At 38.4% G+C, this 14,620-nt stretch overlaps 1 protein-coding gene across 2 annotated transcripts in view; it reads right to left on the bottom strand.

Moving 5' to 3' along the window:
- The window catches only part of LOC106867909 (ionotropic receptor 25a), a 146,218-nt gene that overhangs the window by 70,547 nt on the left and 61,051 nt on the right, over positions 1-14,620 (bottom strand). For both annotated transcript variants that reach the window (XM_052969756.1, XM_052969755.1), the window contains exons 2-3: positions 13,395-13,721; positions 1,203-1,313 (exon numbers count right to left, since the gene is read on the bottom strand). In XM_052969756.1, coding sequence (XP_052825716.1) covers positions 1,203-1,313; positions 13,395-13,563 — 280 coding nt within the window. In that variant the 5' untranslated portion in view covers positions 13,564-13,721. The remainder of the gene's footprint in view (positions 1-1,202; positions 1,314-13,394; positions 13,722-14,620) is intronic.

The following is a 14,620-nucleotide window of genomic DNA, read 5'->3' as shown; positions in this document are numbered from 1 at the left end:
ACACACACACACACACACACACACACATACACACACACTTTCTCTTTCTCTTCTCCCTCGCTTTCTAGTATTCTTTGTTATTCAGAAGAGATCAGTGCAAACTTGGAACGAAATAGCAACAAGAACAACAACACAGACATAAACACTAATATCAAGATCCATTGCAAGCAAAAAAGAGAGACTCTTTGTGGTTGGACGACCTAACAGAAAAGGCAGCCAATTATCCCTCAAATTACACATTACCATCTAGAGAAAATAAAGGACATACTGGACAATGCATTTCCGACAGAACTAGTAAAGTGAAGTAAAGTTACTTTCTCAAGTCATACCAACTCATAAGGGCTGAGACGTTGCTCCATCACAGGATTACTCATTTTTGCCAGCTGAGTGGTCTGAAGCAACGTAAAATGAAGTGTTTTACTCAAGAACACAACGCGTTGTTCGATACAAGAATTGAAACCACAATCTTACGATCATGAGTCCAACACCCTAACCACTAAGCCATACGACTCCACTTTCCGACATACCTACCAACAGAAAACACAAAGGTCCTTGCTGGAATTCCTTTGCTCAAAGGTCTACTAAATCTGGGTTAATCCGGGGCTAAACGCGACAATCACCACAATCCCATAATCACGACTAAGTTGCCCCACAACAAAAAACAATTACTAAACAGATATAACAACACATCAATAATAACTGTAACAACAGTCATACCATCTGCAACCATGGGCAAACATGATTACGAGGCATCAACGATAGTTCTAAGAGCAATCACAACAAATAATGGCTTCAGATTTTGGTACACGGCCAGAAAGTTCGGGGGATGGGTTAAATCGATTACATCGATCCCAGCACTAAAATTGTATACTTATTTTATCGACCCCGAATTGTATGAAAGGCAAAGTCGACCCCGGTGAAATTTGAACTCAGAGCATAAAGATGGGCAAAATACCGCTAAGCATTTTATTTTACCCAGCGTGTTAACGATTCTGCCAGCTCAACGCCTTCACAAAGTTATTAATAATAACAAATGCCACCATTGCCTTCACTTCATTATCAACAACAACGACAATAACAACAACAACAACAACAACAACAACAGCAGCAGCAGCAGCGTTAATAACAAGAATCTAGCTTAATGTCGGCTTCTATTGAAATCAAGGATTAAACATGACAACGGTAATGATTATCATACTTACTGTTGTTGATGAGATTCTCAAAACTAGATATAGTCAGATTGACCACAGTTGGAAGTAATTTCTCAGTCTGTGACACCACCAGATCCCACTTGTCTCCGCTGGTCACAACCACTGCAATAGAAGAGAATAAAAAAATAACCACATCTTCACTAACAATGCTGAATTTATATTTATTTATTAAAAGCTTGACAACCGGTATTGGTGCGTTTACATTCCCGTTAACTAGCGGTTCGGTAACAGCCCGATAGAATACATACCAGGCTTTACAAAAATATGTACACTGGGATCAGTAGAGTCGTTTGTGAATTGACGGTAGAAATAGAGGTAATGTTTGTGTGGTAGTGACGGTGGAGGTGATAGTTGTAGGGATGATAGTGATGCGATGATGACGGTATCTGCGATATTTATTTATCTATTAAAGGTCTGACAACTAATATTGGTGCGTTTACGTCCTCGTAACTTAGCGGTTCGGCACAAGTGGCCGATAGAATAAGTACCAGGCTCCACAAATAATAATAATAATAATAATAATAATAATAATAATAATAATAATAATAATAATAATAATAATAATAATAAAGGTAATGGACGAAAATGGGAAGATAAAAATCCTCTGGGACTTTGACTTCCAGACAGACAAGGTGTTAAGCACCGAAGGCCGGACATAGTAACCTTTAGAAGGGACAAATAAGAGTGCCTAATAATTGACGTAGCAGTGCCAGGAGAGCAACATATCATCATGAAAGAAAGACAAAAGGTTGATAAATATGGAGACCTGAGAATTGAGATCGCTAAAATGTGGCAGCTACAAGAGTCAAACATAAGGGTTATTCCTACTATCATCGGAGTATTGGGTTCAATAACACCCAATCTGAAAAAAACATCTGAAAACCTTAGAAATACCCTACAATATAGACGTATTGCAAAAGTCAGAATTACTTGGAACTGCCCGCATATTGCGTAAAGTACTGTCCGTCTGAGTCGACAAACAGTACGAACCTCCGGTAGACACAATATCTTCAGTCAACAACCTCACGATATTGTATACTTGTGACGTCTATAATAATAAGAAAAAAGTATACTGAGTCCAGTGGAGTCGTTTCACTAAGGCAGTGCACCAGCATGGCCGCAGTCTAATGACTGAAACAGGTAAAAAGATAAAAGATAAAAGGTGAGTTATTAATTTGATATTTTTCTTGTGCCTATGGCGGAGAGCTGGGAGAATCGTTTGTACGCCGCGCAAATGCTTAGCGGCATTCTGTCCATCTTTAAGTTCTGGGTTCAAATTCCGCCGAGGTGAACTTTGCCTTTCATCCTTTTGAGGTCGATGAAATAAATACCAAATAAATCCTGGGGTCTATCGAATCAACTCACTCCCTCCTTCAAAATTGCTGGCCTTGAAACCAATATATTTCTTGTACCTAAATTAGATAAAATCGTTATCGCACCGAACAAACTGCTTAGTGACGTTTCTTCCAGCTTTTCTTTCTGCGTTCATATTCGCCCCCCACCCCCGAGGTTGAGTTTGCCTTCCATCCCTCCAGGGTCGATAAAATATGCCACTCCAGTATTGGGATCGAAACAATCGACTGTTCACTTCTCCAAAATTCCTCGCCTTATGCCAATGTAAGAACTTGTTACTCTCTCACTATTCTTACAAATAGTAAGAAACTCTCGTGGTGTACGAACCTGTTCCCTATTCTTCAGTCGCTTGGTAGGAATTGAGGAAATGTAGATCAATGCGAGGTGTTTTTCATGGTTACATTGAAGTGCCGCATAACTGAAGTTGAGCAGGAAAACCCAAACGTTAAACTCTCGGTCATTCCGTTCTTTTCAGCCCTCTTGCAAACAACTATTAATTGTGTGCCCAGAAAAAAAAAAGCGAAAAGAAAGAAACCAGTTAGATGAATTTAGCAAATATTTATTTTGTCTCTTCCACTATCCACTGCCATCTCTTTAAATTTCCTTATATTTACTACTTTTTCTTCTCCTTTCGTACGCTTCATTTTATTCCTCACCTTTTTTTTCTATAGCTCTCTCTCTCTCTCTCTCTCTCTCTCTCTCTCTCTCTCTCTCTCTCTCTCTCTCTCTCTCTCTCTCTCTCTCTCTCTCTCTCTCTCTCTCTCTCAACTGTATTAAGGACCTGATCAACATGTTAGTTCATCAAGTGGAAGAAAAACTGGTGCAAGAGATTAACAATGTTAAAGTAAAAACATCTACTCAGATAAATATTGGTTTAATTAATCAGGACACAGCACAACACCACTACCCCACCACCACCACCACCACCGCCGCCACCATCGCTGTCACCACCGTCACCGCCACCATCACCACTACCTCCTCCACCACAGCCGCCGCCCCCAATGCTATTGCATCACCTCTCTCTTTCCATGACTTAGTATTCTTAATATTGCTACTATCGCTGCTCCCGCCATCATCACCACTACTATCATCCTCGCAGCCATCACCTCCACAGCCACTCCCACACAAACATTACATTTAATTCAGCCGTCAGTTCACTGCTCCTCCACTCCAACCGTGCCATCATCACCACCATTCCGTGGTAACTACTATTACCCCTAACTACTACTATAAACATCACCAACCACAACTTATATCACCCCCACCCCTCAATGCTGCTTCTTTTCTAACCCCCCAAATTTGCCTCCACCCACACCCTACTATCCTTCCATCATCTCTGCTACCACTATCGCCCCCACTATAACCAAAACCATATTCCTCTCTGCCACAAACATTAATCATCTCTTCCCCACCACCAGATTATTCACCATCTTTCCAACTACAACCTTAGGACACCTCTTTGAATTCCTTGTCAAACACTCGTAGACATGCTTACAAAATCGAAAAAATAACACAGTACACTTTTGGAAACATACTTTCACGCTCAGAATTGCTGGAGCATGGAATAAACTACCTGCATCAGCTGTTAGCTGTCGAGACACTATATCCTTCAAAACTTCCACCACCACCTACCCTAACTCATCATAACCACTACTATTGCCAAGAGGTAACATTTGTCTCCACTAAGGCGGTGAGCTGGCAGAAACGTTAGCACGTTAGCACTTTGCCTTTCATCCTTTCGGGGTCGATAAATTAAGTACCAGTTACGTACTGGGGTCGATATAATCGACTTAATCCCTTTGTCTGTCTTTGTTTGTCCCCTCTATTGTCCCCTCTATTGCCCCTTGTGGGCGATAAAGAAATAAGAAACTTTAGCACGTCGGGCGAAATGCTTAGCGGTATTTCGCCTGCCGCTACGTTCTGAGTTCAAATTCCGCCGAGGTCGACTTTGCCTTTCATCCTTTCGGAGTCGATAAATTAAGTACCAGTTACACACTGGGGTCGATATAATCGACTTAATCCGGTTGTCTGTCCTTGTTTGTCCCCTCTGTGTGTAGCCCCTTGTGGGCAATAAAGAAATAAGAATCATTAGCACGCCGGGCGAAATGCTTATCGGCAATTCGTCCATCTATTGGTTCTGAGTTCAAATTACGCCAAGGTCGACTTTGCCTTTCAATCTTTCGGGGTCGATAAAGAGTACCAGTTGAGCACTGAGGTCGATGTAGTCAACTTACCCCCACCCACCCCCAACTTGCTGGCCTTTTGCCAAACTTTGAAACCAATATTTATCCCCACTTAAATGTGGATGTTCTAAGAACAAACTTTACTGCAGTAGTTACTCTCATACAAGCTTTCTGGTGCAGAATGTACTCTTGCTGATAAACCCCACTAACTCTAGGGCCGAGACTACCAGATCACGTGATATTGATCTTGTTTGCTCTTGTCATTGACTAGTGATATAAGCAAGAGTGCATTTTGCACCAAAAGGCCGATATGGGAGTTTAGGGATAAATATTTCCACTCAGTACTAGACATTTGCTCACTCCTATATATTATTTCTTCGCAAATAAGTTTTCCCTTTTGTTCTCTCACTCAGTGCTTTCCACGCATTTTCGATCAAATCTTCCGCGAGTTAACATAGGATCCCTTGACGACAATGTAACTTTCATTTGCCTAAGGTATTTTTGACCTGACGAGTAGCTAACAGTCTACCCTCGTTTGGATATTACTACTTCCGAAGTTCTGTTAGCTATGAAACATATGTAGCCTGGATTTTATCTGAATATGTATATATATATGTTATGAGTATAACAACCAAGACGTTGGCTGAAGATGTGTGTATAACAACCAGATGACGGCATTACTTTAAATATAATAAGGAATAATCAAGTAATAGAGTTTCTGAAGGAGAGCGAGGGTTTTAATATCTAGAGATTGTTGCAAGATGAAGTGAAACAGAAAGGAGAGATAAAGATAGGAAAAAATATAAGGACAGAAAAATCCTAGAAGCAGAAGTGAATATTAAAAAAACAAAACACTATAATATAAGTCATCAACACCAAGAAAAAATACCAGTATAGATATATTCTGCAACCTTTCTTCGGTGGACAAAGAAGGAATTTGATTAAATTAATAGAAACAGAAAGCTGTTAGCAATAAATGAATTCCATCCATAAAGCAATGTATATAGAAAGGCAAGAGCTAAAAACTACTCGATGTAATATGCATAGAACAGTTGCTAATTGTAGGCCTTTAAGAGGCATATCCAGAAACGTGTGTAGCCAGAAAGATTAATGGTGAATATGTAGAAGAAAAGGCAACAAAGAAAAAGAAAGATGGAAAACTGGTTGGTTTGTTAGTTTACCAGGCAAACAAGAAGATATGGCAGAAGAACAATGAGTTTGGATTAAAGATGAAGAACTAATGAGTAAAATAGAAATTACTGGCTGTGAATATACATGTGATTAGAAGATTTCTTTTTATGTGCATAGACAGCTGTTGGGAAAATAGTAAATGGAAAGTAAAATAGTAAATGACGGATGTGCGACGAAATAGATAAACCTATTCAACCAAAGATTGTGTGAATGCAGCAAGATGTCACTTAAATAATATAAAATAAGGTATGATGGCGGTAAGAAAAAGAATACACTAGAAAGTAGTGAATAAGTTTGGGTTCAATGTATAAGAAAAATAGTAGAACCACGAGTAAGAGGCTGCAAGATACTATTGGATTTCTCTGAATAAACTAAGAGTTTAATCATGGTCGAGAGATCTAATATGACCGCATTAGAGAAAACTGAAGTTTGGAAGGTTATTTATTTTTGCTGTATCAAGGATTGGATCAAAGTGCAACCAAGAAAGTGTATACAGACAATTCGAGTAAATAAACCATATTACGACAGATTACAGAGGCATAGCTGGTTCGGCGTTTTGCAGCTGAAAGAGGGGACTGAAAAGTCTGATAATTGCGGTTCAAGGCCAATGTTTTCCAAATGGATAAAATCAGAGATATATTCTGAAGCAGTATATCATGCATAGGAAACTTAATGAGATCATCGGGCCATATGCTAATTCAATAACCTCACAGAGGCCATCACTACAAAATATACTGAAAGTAAAATGGATCTAGTTAAGAATTACCGACCATGAGTGTTCGGTTGTTCGATCAACTGAACCAGCGGGCTCATTGAATAAGAGTGTAAGTGCCTGGATTATCCACAATGTAATTCTCAGGTAAAGTCAGTGTTCCTCAGCGTGACAAGGCTGGACCTTTAAATTACAGTTGCAATCCATCCGACGGGTTTACATACAGTTTCGCTCTACAGTTTTCACTCACAAGGTATGTGTCAATTCGATGCTAAAGAAAATGACACTTGCTCTTGACACCACGCATGGAATCAAAAGTGAGACTTCAAGATTGCGAAGATAAATTCTTAAACATTGATCCACACTGTGCCTACATACTTAAAATTCTGCCCACACCTAGCTTCTCAGTTGTCCACTCACTCAGGTGGCCTATGCCTGAGGAGCTACGTTTGTGTGACTAGCATACGAAGATTATGTTATATGGAGCCGAATCAAGCTGTTATTAAATATAAGTATATGTACTTCTACAAAATGTGTTTAGTACCTCTTTCTTTCGTTTGCCCACTCACTTGCATAAACACACATGCACGCGCGCAAGTAAGTGAACAAACGAAGGAAAGAGGCATATATATATGAGAATGATCTAAAATAATACACATTGTACAAAGATTTCTTAAACTATCTTAAACAACAAATCTATTGGAACTTCGCAACGTAGCAATGCAGCTATTTCGATTGTTAAAAAAAAATGTTTCCTTTGTATGCTTATGAACACTCATCTGCCTTATAAAATGACGATGTAAAACTACTAAGGTACATTAGTATACGAATGCACCACCAGATAACACATGGTAACTCTAAAATAGTCTTCCCTGATAAAAATGACAATAGTGTATAAACTATCGACAGAGAAATACTAAATAACTTAATGTTACGTACAAGTGAGCTGACGCATTACTGAATTTCTGAATGAAAAATAATATTATGGAAGACAATGGATGTGCTTGTCACTCCCTTTATAATTTGCATAAATGGAATAATTTACAGGGTTGGCAAAAGTTACGTACAAAATAAGTTCAATACGCCCCAGAATTGTCAAAGACATGCTTCAATGTTTCTAAAATTAGATAAAATAAATAAAATAATCATAGCTACACACGTACTTGTATATATGATGAACAGAATGAATAATAATCCTTTCTATTATAGGCACAAGGCCTGAAATTTGTGGGGAGTGGGTGAGTCGATCACATCAACCCCGAAAGGAGGAAAGGGAAAGCCGATCTCGACAGAGTTTGAACTCAGAACGTAGCGACAGCGAAATACCGCTAAGCATTTAGTCCAGCGTGCTAACGATTCTGCCAGCTCAAAATGTCAAATGTTTTAGTACTTGACTTTTGCCCCACTCTGTATAACAAATTCTGTAAAAACATTGACAACTTACCTACAAAGTAGAAATAAGCGATCTTCGAGAAAATATTAGGTTCTGTAAACATTGTTAGGGTATTCTCACAACAATTGTAAGCCATCAGCATTTTCGGTAACTTTGAACATATTTATGAGTGTTTAAAGATATAATAAATTCATATTTGTGCAAAAAATATCTCTGCCTATTTATCAAACCAAGGAAAACAAATATAATTAAAATAATTCTTTCTAATTTTAGTACAAAGCCCAAAATTTTAGGGTAGACGATAAGTCCATAACATCGACCCTGGAGTCTAACGAGTACTTATTCTATCGATCCCGAAAGGATGAAAAACAAAATAATCAACCCCGGTGGAATTTAAACTCAGGACATAAAGAGCCGGAAGAAATGCTGCTAAGTATTTTGTCCTATGCGCTAATGACTCTGCCAGATCACCACCTTTCGTTTCAAGTTTAGGTACCAGGCCAGCAATTTTAGGGGGACGGGCAGGTCAATAATATCGACCCCAATGCTCAACTAGTAATTATCAACTCCGAAAGAATAGCAGGCAAAGCTGATCTCGGCGATATTTGAACTCACAATGCGAGGAGGCAGAAGAAATGCCACTACATATTTCGTTCGACGTGCTGATTCTTCTAGTTTTGACACAAGGACAGCAGATTTGAGGGTAGAAGGGAACGTCTATTACATGACACCGGTACTTGATTGATATTTATTTTAGTGACCTGGAAAAGATGAAAGGCAAAACAAACCTCGGCGAAATTTCAACTCATTTTGTCCGATGTGCTAACGATTCTGCTAGCTTGCCGCCCTAACGATTTTAATCTTTTTGAGACACACGGTGTTTGGTATGTGTAGCCAAAACGACCAAAGTTTTTTTTTTCTGTTGAGATTAAAATCGATGGGTGCATGTGGAAAACAAAGGATAAAGTGCCTAAAATGCTTTATTAATATGTAAAACTATATATATCATATACTACAAAGCCAGCAATGTCAGGGAAGGGTTAAGTCAATTACATCGACTCCAGTCCTCAACTGGTACTTATTTTATCGACCCCGAAAAAAATGAAAGGCAAAAATTGACCTCGGTGGAATCTGAACTTAGACGGACGAAATACTGCTAAGCATTTTTTGCTCATTGTGTTAACGATTCTGCCAGCTCGCTACCCATGCAATAACAATAATAATGTAAGAAATTCATGTCTTGATAAAGGAAAATCTCAGTGTATGTAACAAACCAAGGAAAATAGATATATTATTAATGATGATTAATATCGATCTTACAGGTAATTAGATTATCTTCCATTTCTTTATTTCTTTTCTTTCTATTCATTTTATCGATTATCTTATCGTCAATAACAACTGAAAAGCTCCTAGAATTATCGAGGTTCCCAATTTCTAATCAATATTCATGAATATGTGCTGAAGACATTAAAGAAATTAGTAAACAGAGCAGAACGATCTCCTGGAGAGTTATTAAAGAGGAAAATATTGATTTCCAAAAAACAAGATCACCAGAGACATCTACCCTTCAACTATATACGTATAAGCAAATAACTAAACTAGATACAGAAGAATATGTGTACCAATAAACCAACTATACTAAGTCTATGTAACAATCATGCCATACCAAAATTATAAATAACCGAATCAATCACAAGCGATGCACGCTCACGCAGACCTTCCACGTCCATCCGACAAATACTTTGGAATACTTAATTCTTGGACACCTTAAACCTTGGATTACCTCCTCGGAATATGTTACACCATTTGATTATCTCTAGGAATATGTCGATTCTTCACACTTTATTATAAATACCTACATTACTACAGAGAAAAAGAAGTCCTACAGGGAAGTATTTCAGGGAGATTCCTAATCTCCTTTGTCTAGCTTATAGCTCACCAACAGATGTGCTGAATAAAACCATTAATGGTAATAACTACTACGAGCAAATTATAGATTTGAACTCAGAATGTAAACCGCCAGAAGAAACGTCAGTTAGCATTTTGTCCAAAAACGCTAACATTTTTGCCAGCTCATTACCTTTGTAATATGCGTTAACAATTTAATATGCAATTCAATAGAATACTTAACTATAAGAAATAGAGCTTTAGTATATCAAGTGGCCTCAAATGAAAGTCCTGAAAATTAATCCGCAAGTTTGGGTCAAGTCTAGAAACCGTGGCTTGTCAACTTAATACCGAAACGATTGAAAAAATTCCAGCGTTTCGAGGAACAACCAAAAAATATTTTATTTTGCTTATATTGTTTCTAATAACTTTCTCTGCTATATCCAGAGGCCAGCAATTTTGAGAGGAAGGACAAAATCAAATATGTTGGTCACAATGTCCAGCTGGTGCTTATTTTATCGATCCCGAAAAGATGAAAAGCAGCCTTCAAAATATGTAACCATCAAAATATAAGGGGTTAGTGAAACAAATGTTTGGTTTATTTTTATTTCTTAAAGAGAAATATTCTGAAATGGCACATTAAATTATTAACTACGTGATTTACACTCTAATTTTACATATATCGGAAGGTTTACCCATAAAATTTCTATTCGGAGCTTCTTTCTACCCCAATGCAATCCTCTTTCAAAATTTTATGCTACTTTTTATGAAATTGGAAAGCGCATGGCTCAGTGGTTAGAGCGTCGGGCTCACAATCATAAGGCAGTGAGTTCAAATCCCAGACCGAGCTGAGTGTTGTGCTCTTGAGCAAGACACTTTGTTTTATGTTGTTCCAGTTCACTCATCTGTAGAAATGAGTTGTGATGTCACTGGTGCCAAGCTGTATCGGCCTTTGCTTTCCCCTTGGATAACATCTTTGGTGTGGAGAGGGGAGACTGATATGCATGCGCGACTGCTGGTCTTCCATAAAGAACCTTGTCCGGACTTGTACCGCGGAGAGGAACTTTCTAGGTGCAATCCCGTAGCCATTCATGACCGAAGTAGGACTTTACCTTTTACCCAATCCTACAATCCTAACATAACCAATATCTATTCAACATTTCATATCATGCTGCATTAATGGTTACACGAAAATTGATATTCAGGCAAACGAAAAACGAAATATAATGGTAATACAAAGAAGTAAATAGGTACATAATTACATTGAAATAATAATTTATAACCCTGGCACAATGCCACATAGTTTGGAAAGCGAATAGTCGATTAAATCGTACCTATTAGTTGCTTGATATTTTATTTATTGACCTCGGGAAGATGAAAGGCGAAGTTGACCTCGGTGGGTTTTGAAATGGGAACATAAAGAGCCGTAACTAAATACTTCAAACAAGATTGGATTAACCATCAACCAAAATAATCACATGCTTTAGGAACAAAAGGAAGGGGAAATTACAGAGAGTTTTTTTTTTCTTTTCCTTTTATCCTTTTGCGATTGCCAGATTCACCATGGCACAAATAGCGCGGCTAAATCAGCTCCGTGCAAAAAATGGGGTCAGCAATAAATCACACCTAATTTTTGGCAAAAGGTCTGCAACTTTGAGGGAAGGGAACAAGTCGATTACATAGATCCCAGTGCTCAATTGGTATTTATTTAATCGACACAGAAAAGATGAACGGCACCTCCCATGCGACTAAAGCACCATGAACTGTTCTGCTTTATATTGGCTCGGTGTGGATTGACGTGTACGTTTGACGCTACCACTGACGACCTCAATTCTCTTATATGTAGTAGCCATAGTTACGGGTAACTTTTAACAATATAAGCAGAAAGTCTCTAAACATTTTGATATCGATTCTAAAAAGGGTAGTGTAAATAATCCTTTCTACAATGGGCACAAGGCCTGAAATTTGGGGAGGGGACTAGTCGATCCCATTGACCCCTGTGTTTTACTAGCACTTATTCATCGACCCCGAAAGAATGAAAGGCAAAGTCGACCCCGGCGGAATTTCACTCCGATTCGGAAATGAATGCCGCTACAGGCGCCTGAGAGAAGAGAGGAGAGAAATGGTAGACAGGGGAAGGAGAAGGGGTGGTGAATGAAATGTATATTTTTTTTAAACTAGGTTTTTTCTCCGTAACTTAGCCCGTCTGTAACGCTTTCACAGGATTAGCTATAGGGAAAAGCGAAGAGCGAAAGAAAAAGAAGAGAGAAAAAGAAGGTAAGGCAAAGAGTGAGAGAGAAAGCGGGAGAGTGTTGTGTATTAAGTCTATAAAATTGTGCATAAAGTGTATATACAGGGTGTCCGCAAAGTCTGGGTACATGGAGATTAACACATACTTTAAGAAATTATTGTTTGTTATATTTAATTGTTTATGTTATGATTTTATTTACTCCATGTACCGAGACCTTGTGGACGCCCTGTATAAAGTGCATTAAGTAATAATTGTATTCTAATTTCTTCCACTTTTCAATGATTAGCAAATGAGCGACGATCTATCGATACAGACACAACACAGGCTACGCCTCCAGGGTTTTTGGATAATGTTTTCAGGAAAAGAACAAAACAATGAGTTCACCATTAATTCCGTGAAATATTCACGGGTCCCACTAGTTATAATTGACCGATCCTCTTGTATTTTCTTTTACCTAAAGCCAGGAACTTTTCAGGCCACCACCTCGTATCATAATCTTTCTTGTTTTCCCTTCTTTTCTAGCACTGCACTGTTATTTTACTCCTTGGTATTTTCAAAAACTAAATCTTCAGTATTTTCATACTTTCAAAAACTAAGAACTTAATTTTCTAGGCGCTTGAAATAGGATTAGAGAATGGTGGAAGGCTGAGACACATATGTTGTAAATCAAATGGAATGGACGAGAGGATAGGTCCTTGTGGTACACAGTTTGCGGAATTCAAGGTTTGCCTTAGTATGAGGACGGTGATGATGGTGTTGATGATGATGTTGATGTTGTTCTTATTGGTGTTATTGTTGTTGTTGTCATTGATGATGATGACGCTGCTGCTGCTGCTGCTGCTGCTGCTGCTGCTGCTGGTGGTGGTGGTGGTGGTGATGATGGTGATGATGATGATGGTGATGATGATGATGTTGATGTTGTTGTTATTGGTGTTATTGTTGTTGTAGTTGTTGTTGTAGTTGTTGTTGTCATTGATGATGATAACGCTGGTGGTGGTGGTGGTGGTGGTGATGATGATGATGATGATGATGATGATGGTTGTAATGTTGCTACTAGAGATGCAACCACAGCTGCTGTTGCTGTTGTTGCTGCTGCTACTGATGATGATGATGATGATGATGATGATGATGATGATGATGATGATGATGATGATGATGATGACGACGCCGACGACAACTGCAATGATCTACAAAAGAAAGTGTTGATACTCACCGACGGTCGAACTCGTGTTCGTCTGGTTGGCGGACAGAGTCAATGCCGAGGTCAGCATGGTAACAATCACCGCCATCACTATTATAATACCGCCACCGCCACCACGGAGACTACGATGATGACTACTTCCACTGCCGCCGCCGATAACAGCAGTGAGACGAGACCTCATCGTCGCCGGGTGAGGGTTGACCGGCGTGAAAGGTAACCAGGATCCGTGTGACGTGAGGTGAGTTCACACCTCATATACACACACACATATATATACACACACCTATGTTCCCTCTTTATCTCTCGAGTTTCTGTTTGGCTGTATCTTGAGGAGGTAACCTGTAGGTAGAGATATATTGAACCAATGAAAGAGTATTGGGTTTATTTTGAAAAGATGAGTTACAAGGAAATATTGGAAAATTTAGAGCATTATACAGAAAACTAAAAATTAAAAAGAGAAGATGAAATATATCTTTTAACCTATTATCTATCTTCTACATTCTCTCTTTATTTTTCCTTATTTTTTTTTTTTTTGAAGTTTCGTAGAATATTGAATTTAGCTTAATAAATGTGTGTCTTTTATTATGCCGTGCTGGCGATTCCAAAGAAAGATGAAACAGCAGTATACGTGGCTATCTACCACAAAAAGACATTAGGAACTTTATTCTATTTTGTGTAGGAAAAAGAAAAAAAATTAGAAGTTTAGATTAAAAGTTAAATTTGCCTATTCTTCAACTTTGCATAAGCGAGAAGATATTCTCTCCCTTTTACTGATCAGTTCACCACCAGAGGCAAAACGCTTAATTGTTTGATGTTTGATAGGTAAAAGCAGAGGGTAGGAGGTGGATAAATGATAATATAATGAGGTACTGGAGAAGGAAGTGATTGATGGGAGGAAAGATGGACAGATGAAATGGGCGGGAAACAGAGATTAATGTTCAAAGACAATCGTAATACTGCTATAATGTTATGGTGCTGCTAAGATGTGATACAGTATTGATCTGATATGATGTAATACATTTGCGACAGTTTAAGCACAGCCATGTTATAGGCTGTGTTATAGTTAAAATACAGTTGTGATAATATTGGTAGAGTTGTGATGTAGTTATGAACTAGGTATAATGTTGTTATACAGCTGTAATGTAATTATGATTAATTTGTGATGTAGTTGTCATACAAACGTGATAAAGAATGTTATATTTGTGATGTTCTTGTGGTAAAGCTGCGATGTTATGATA

Source organism: Octopus bimaculoides, chromosome 7, assembly GCF_001194135.2.
Source record: "Octopus bimaculoides isolate UCB-OBI-ISO-001 chromosome 7, ASM119413v2, whole genome shotgun sequence".
NCBI classification, from domain to species: Eukaryota; Metazoa; Mollusca; class Cephalopoda; order Octopoda; family Octopodidae; genus Octopus; species Octopus bimaculoides.
This window is presented reverse-complemented; position numbering and strand designations above follow the sequence as displayed.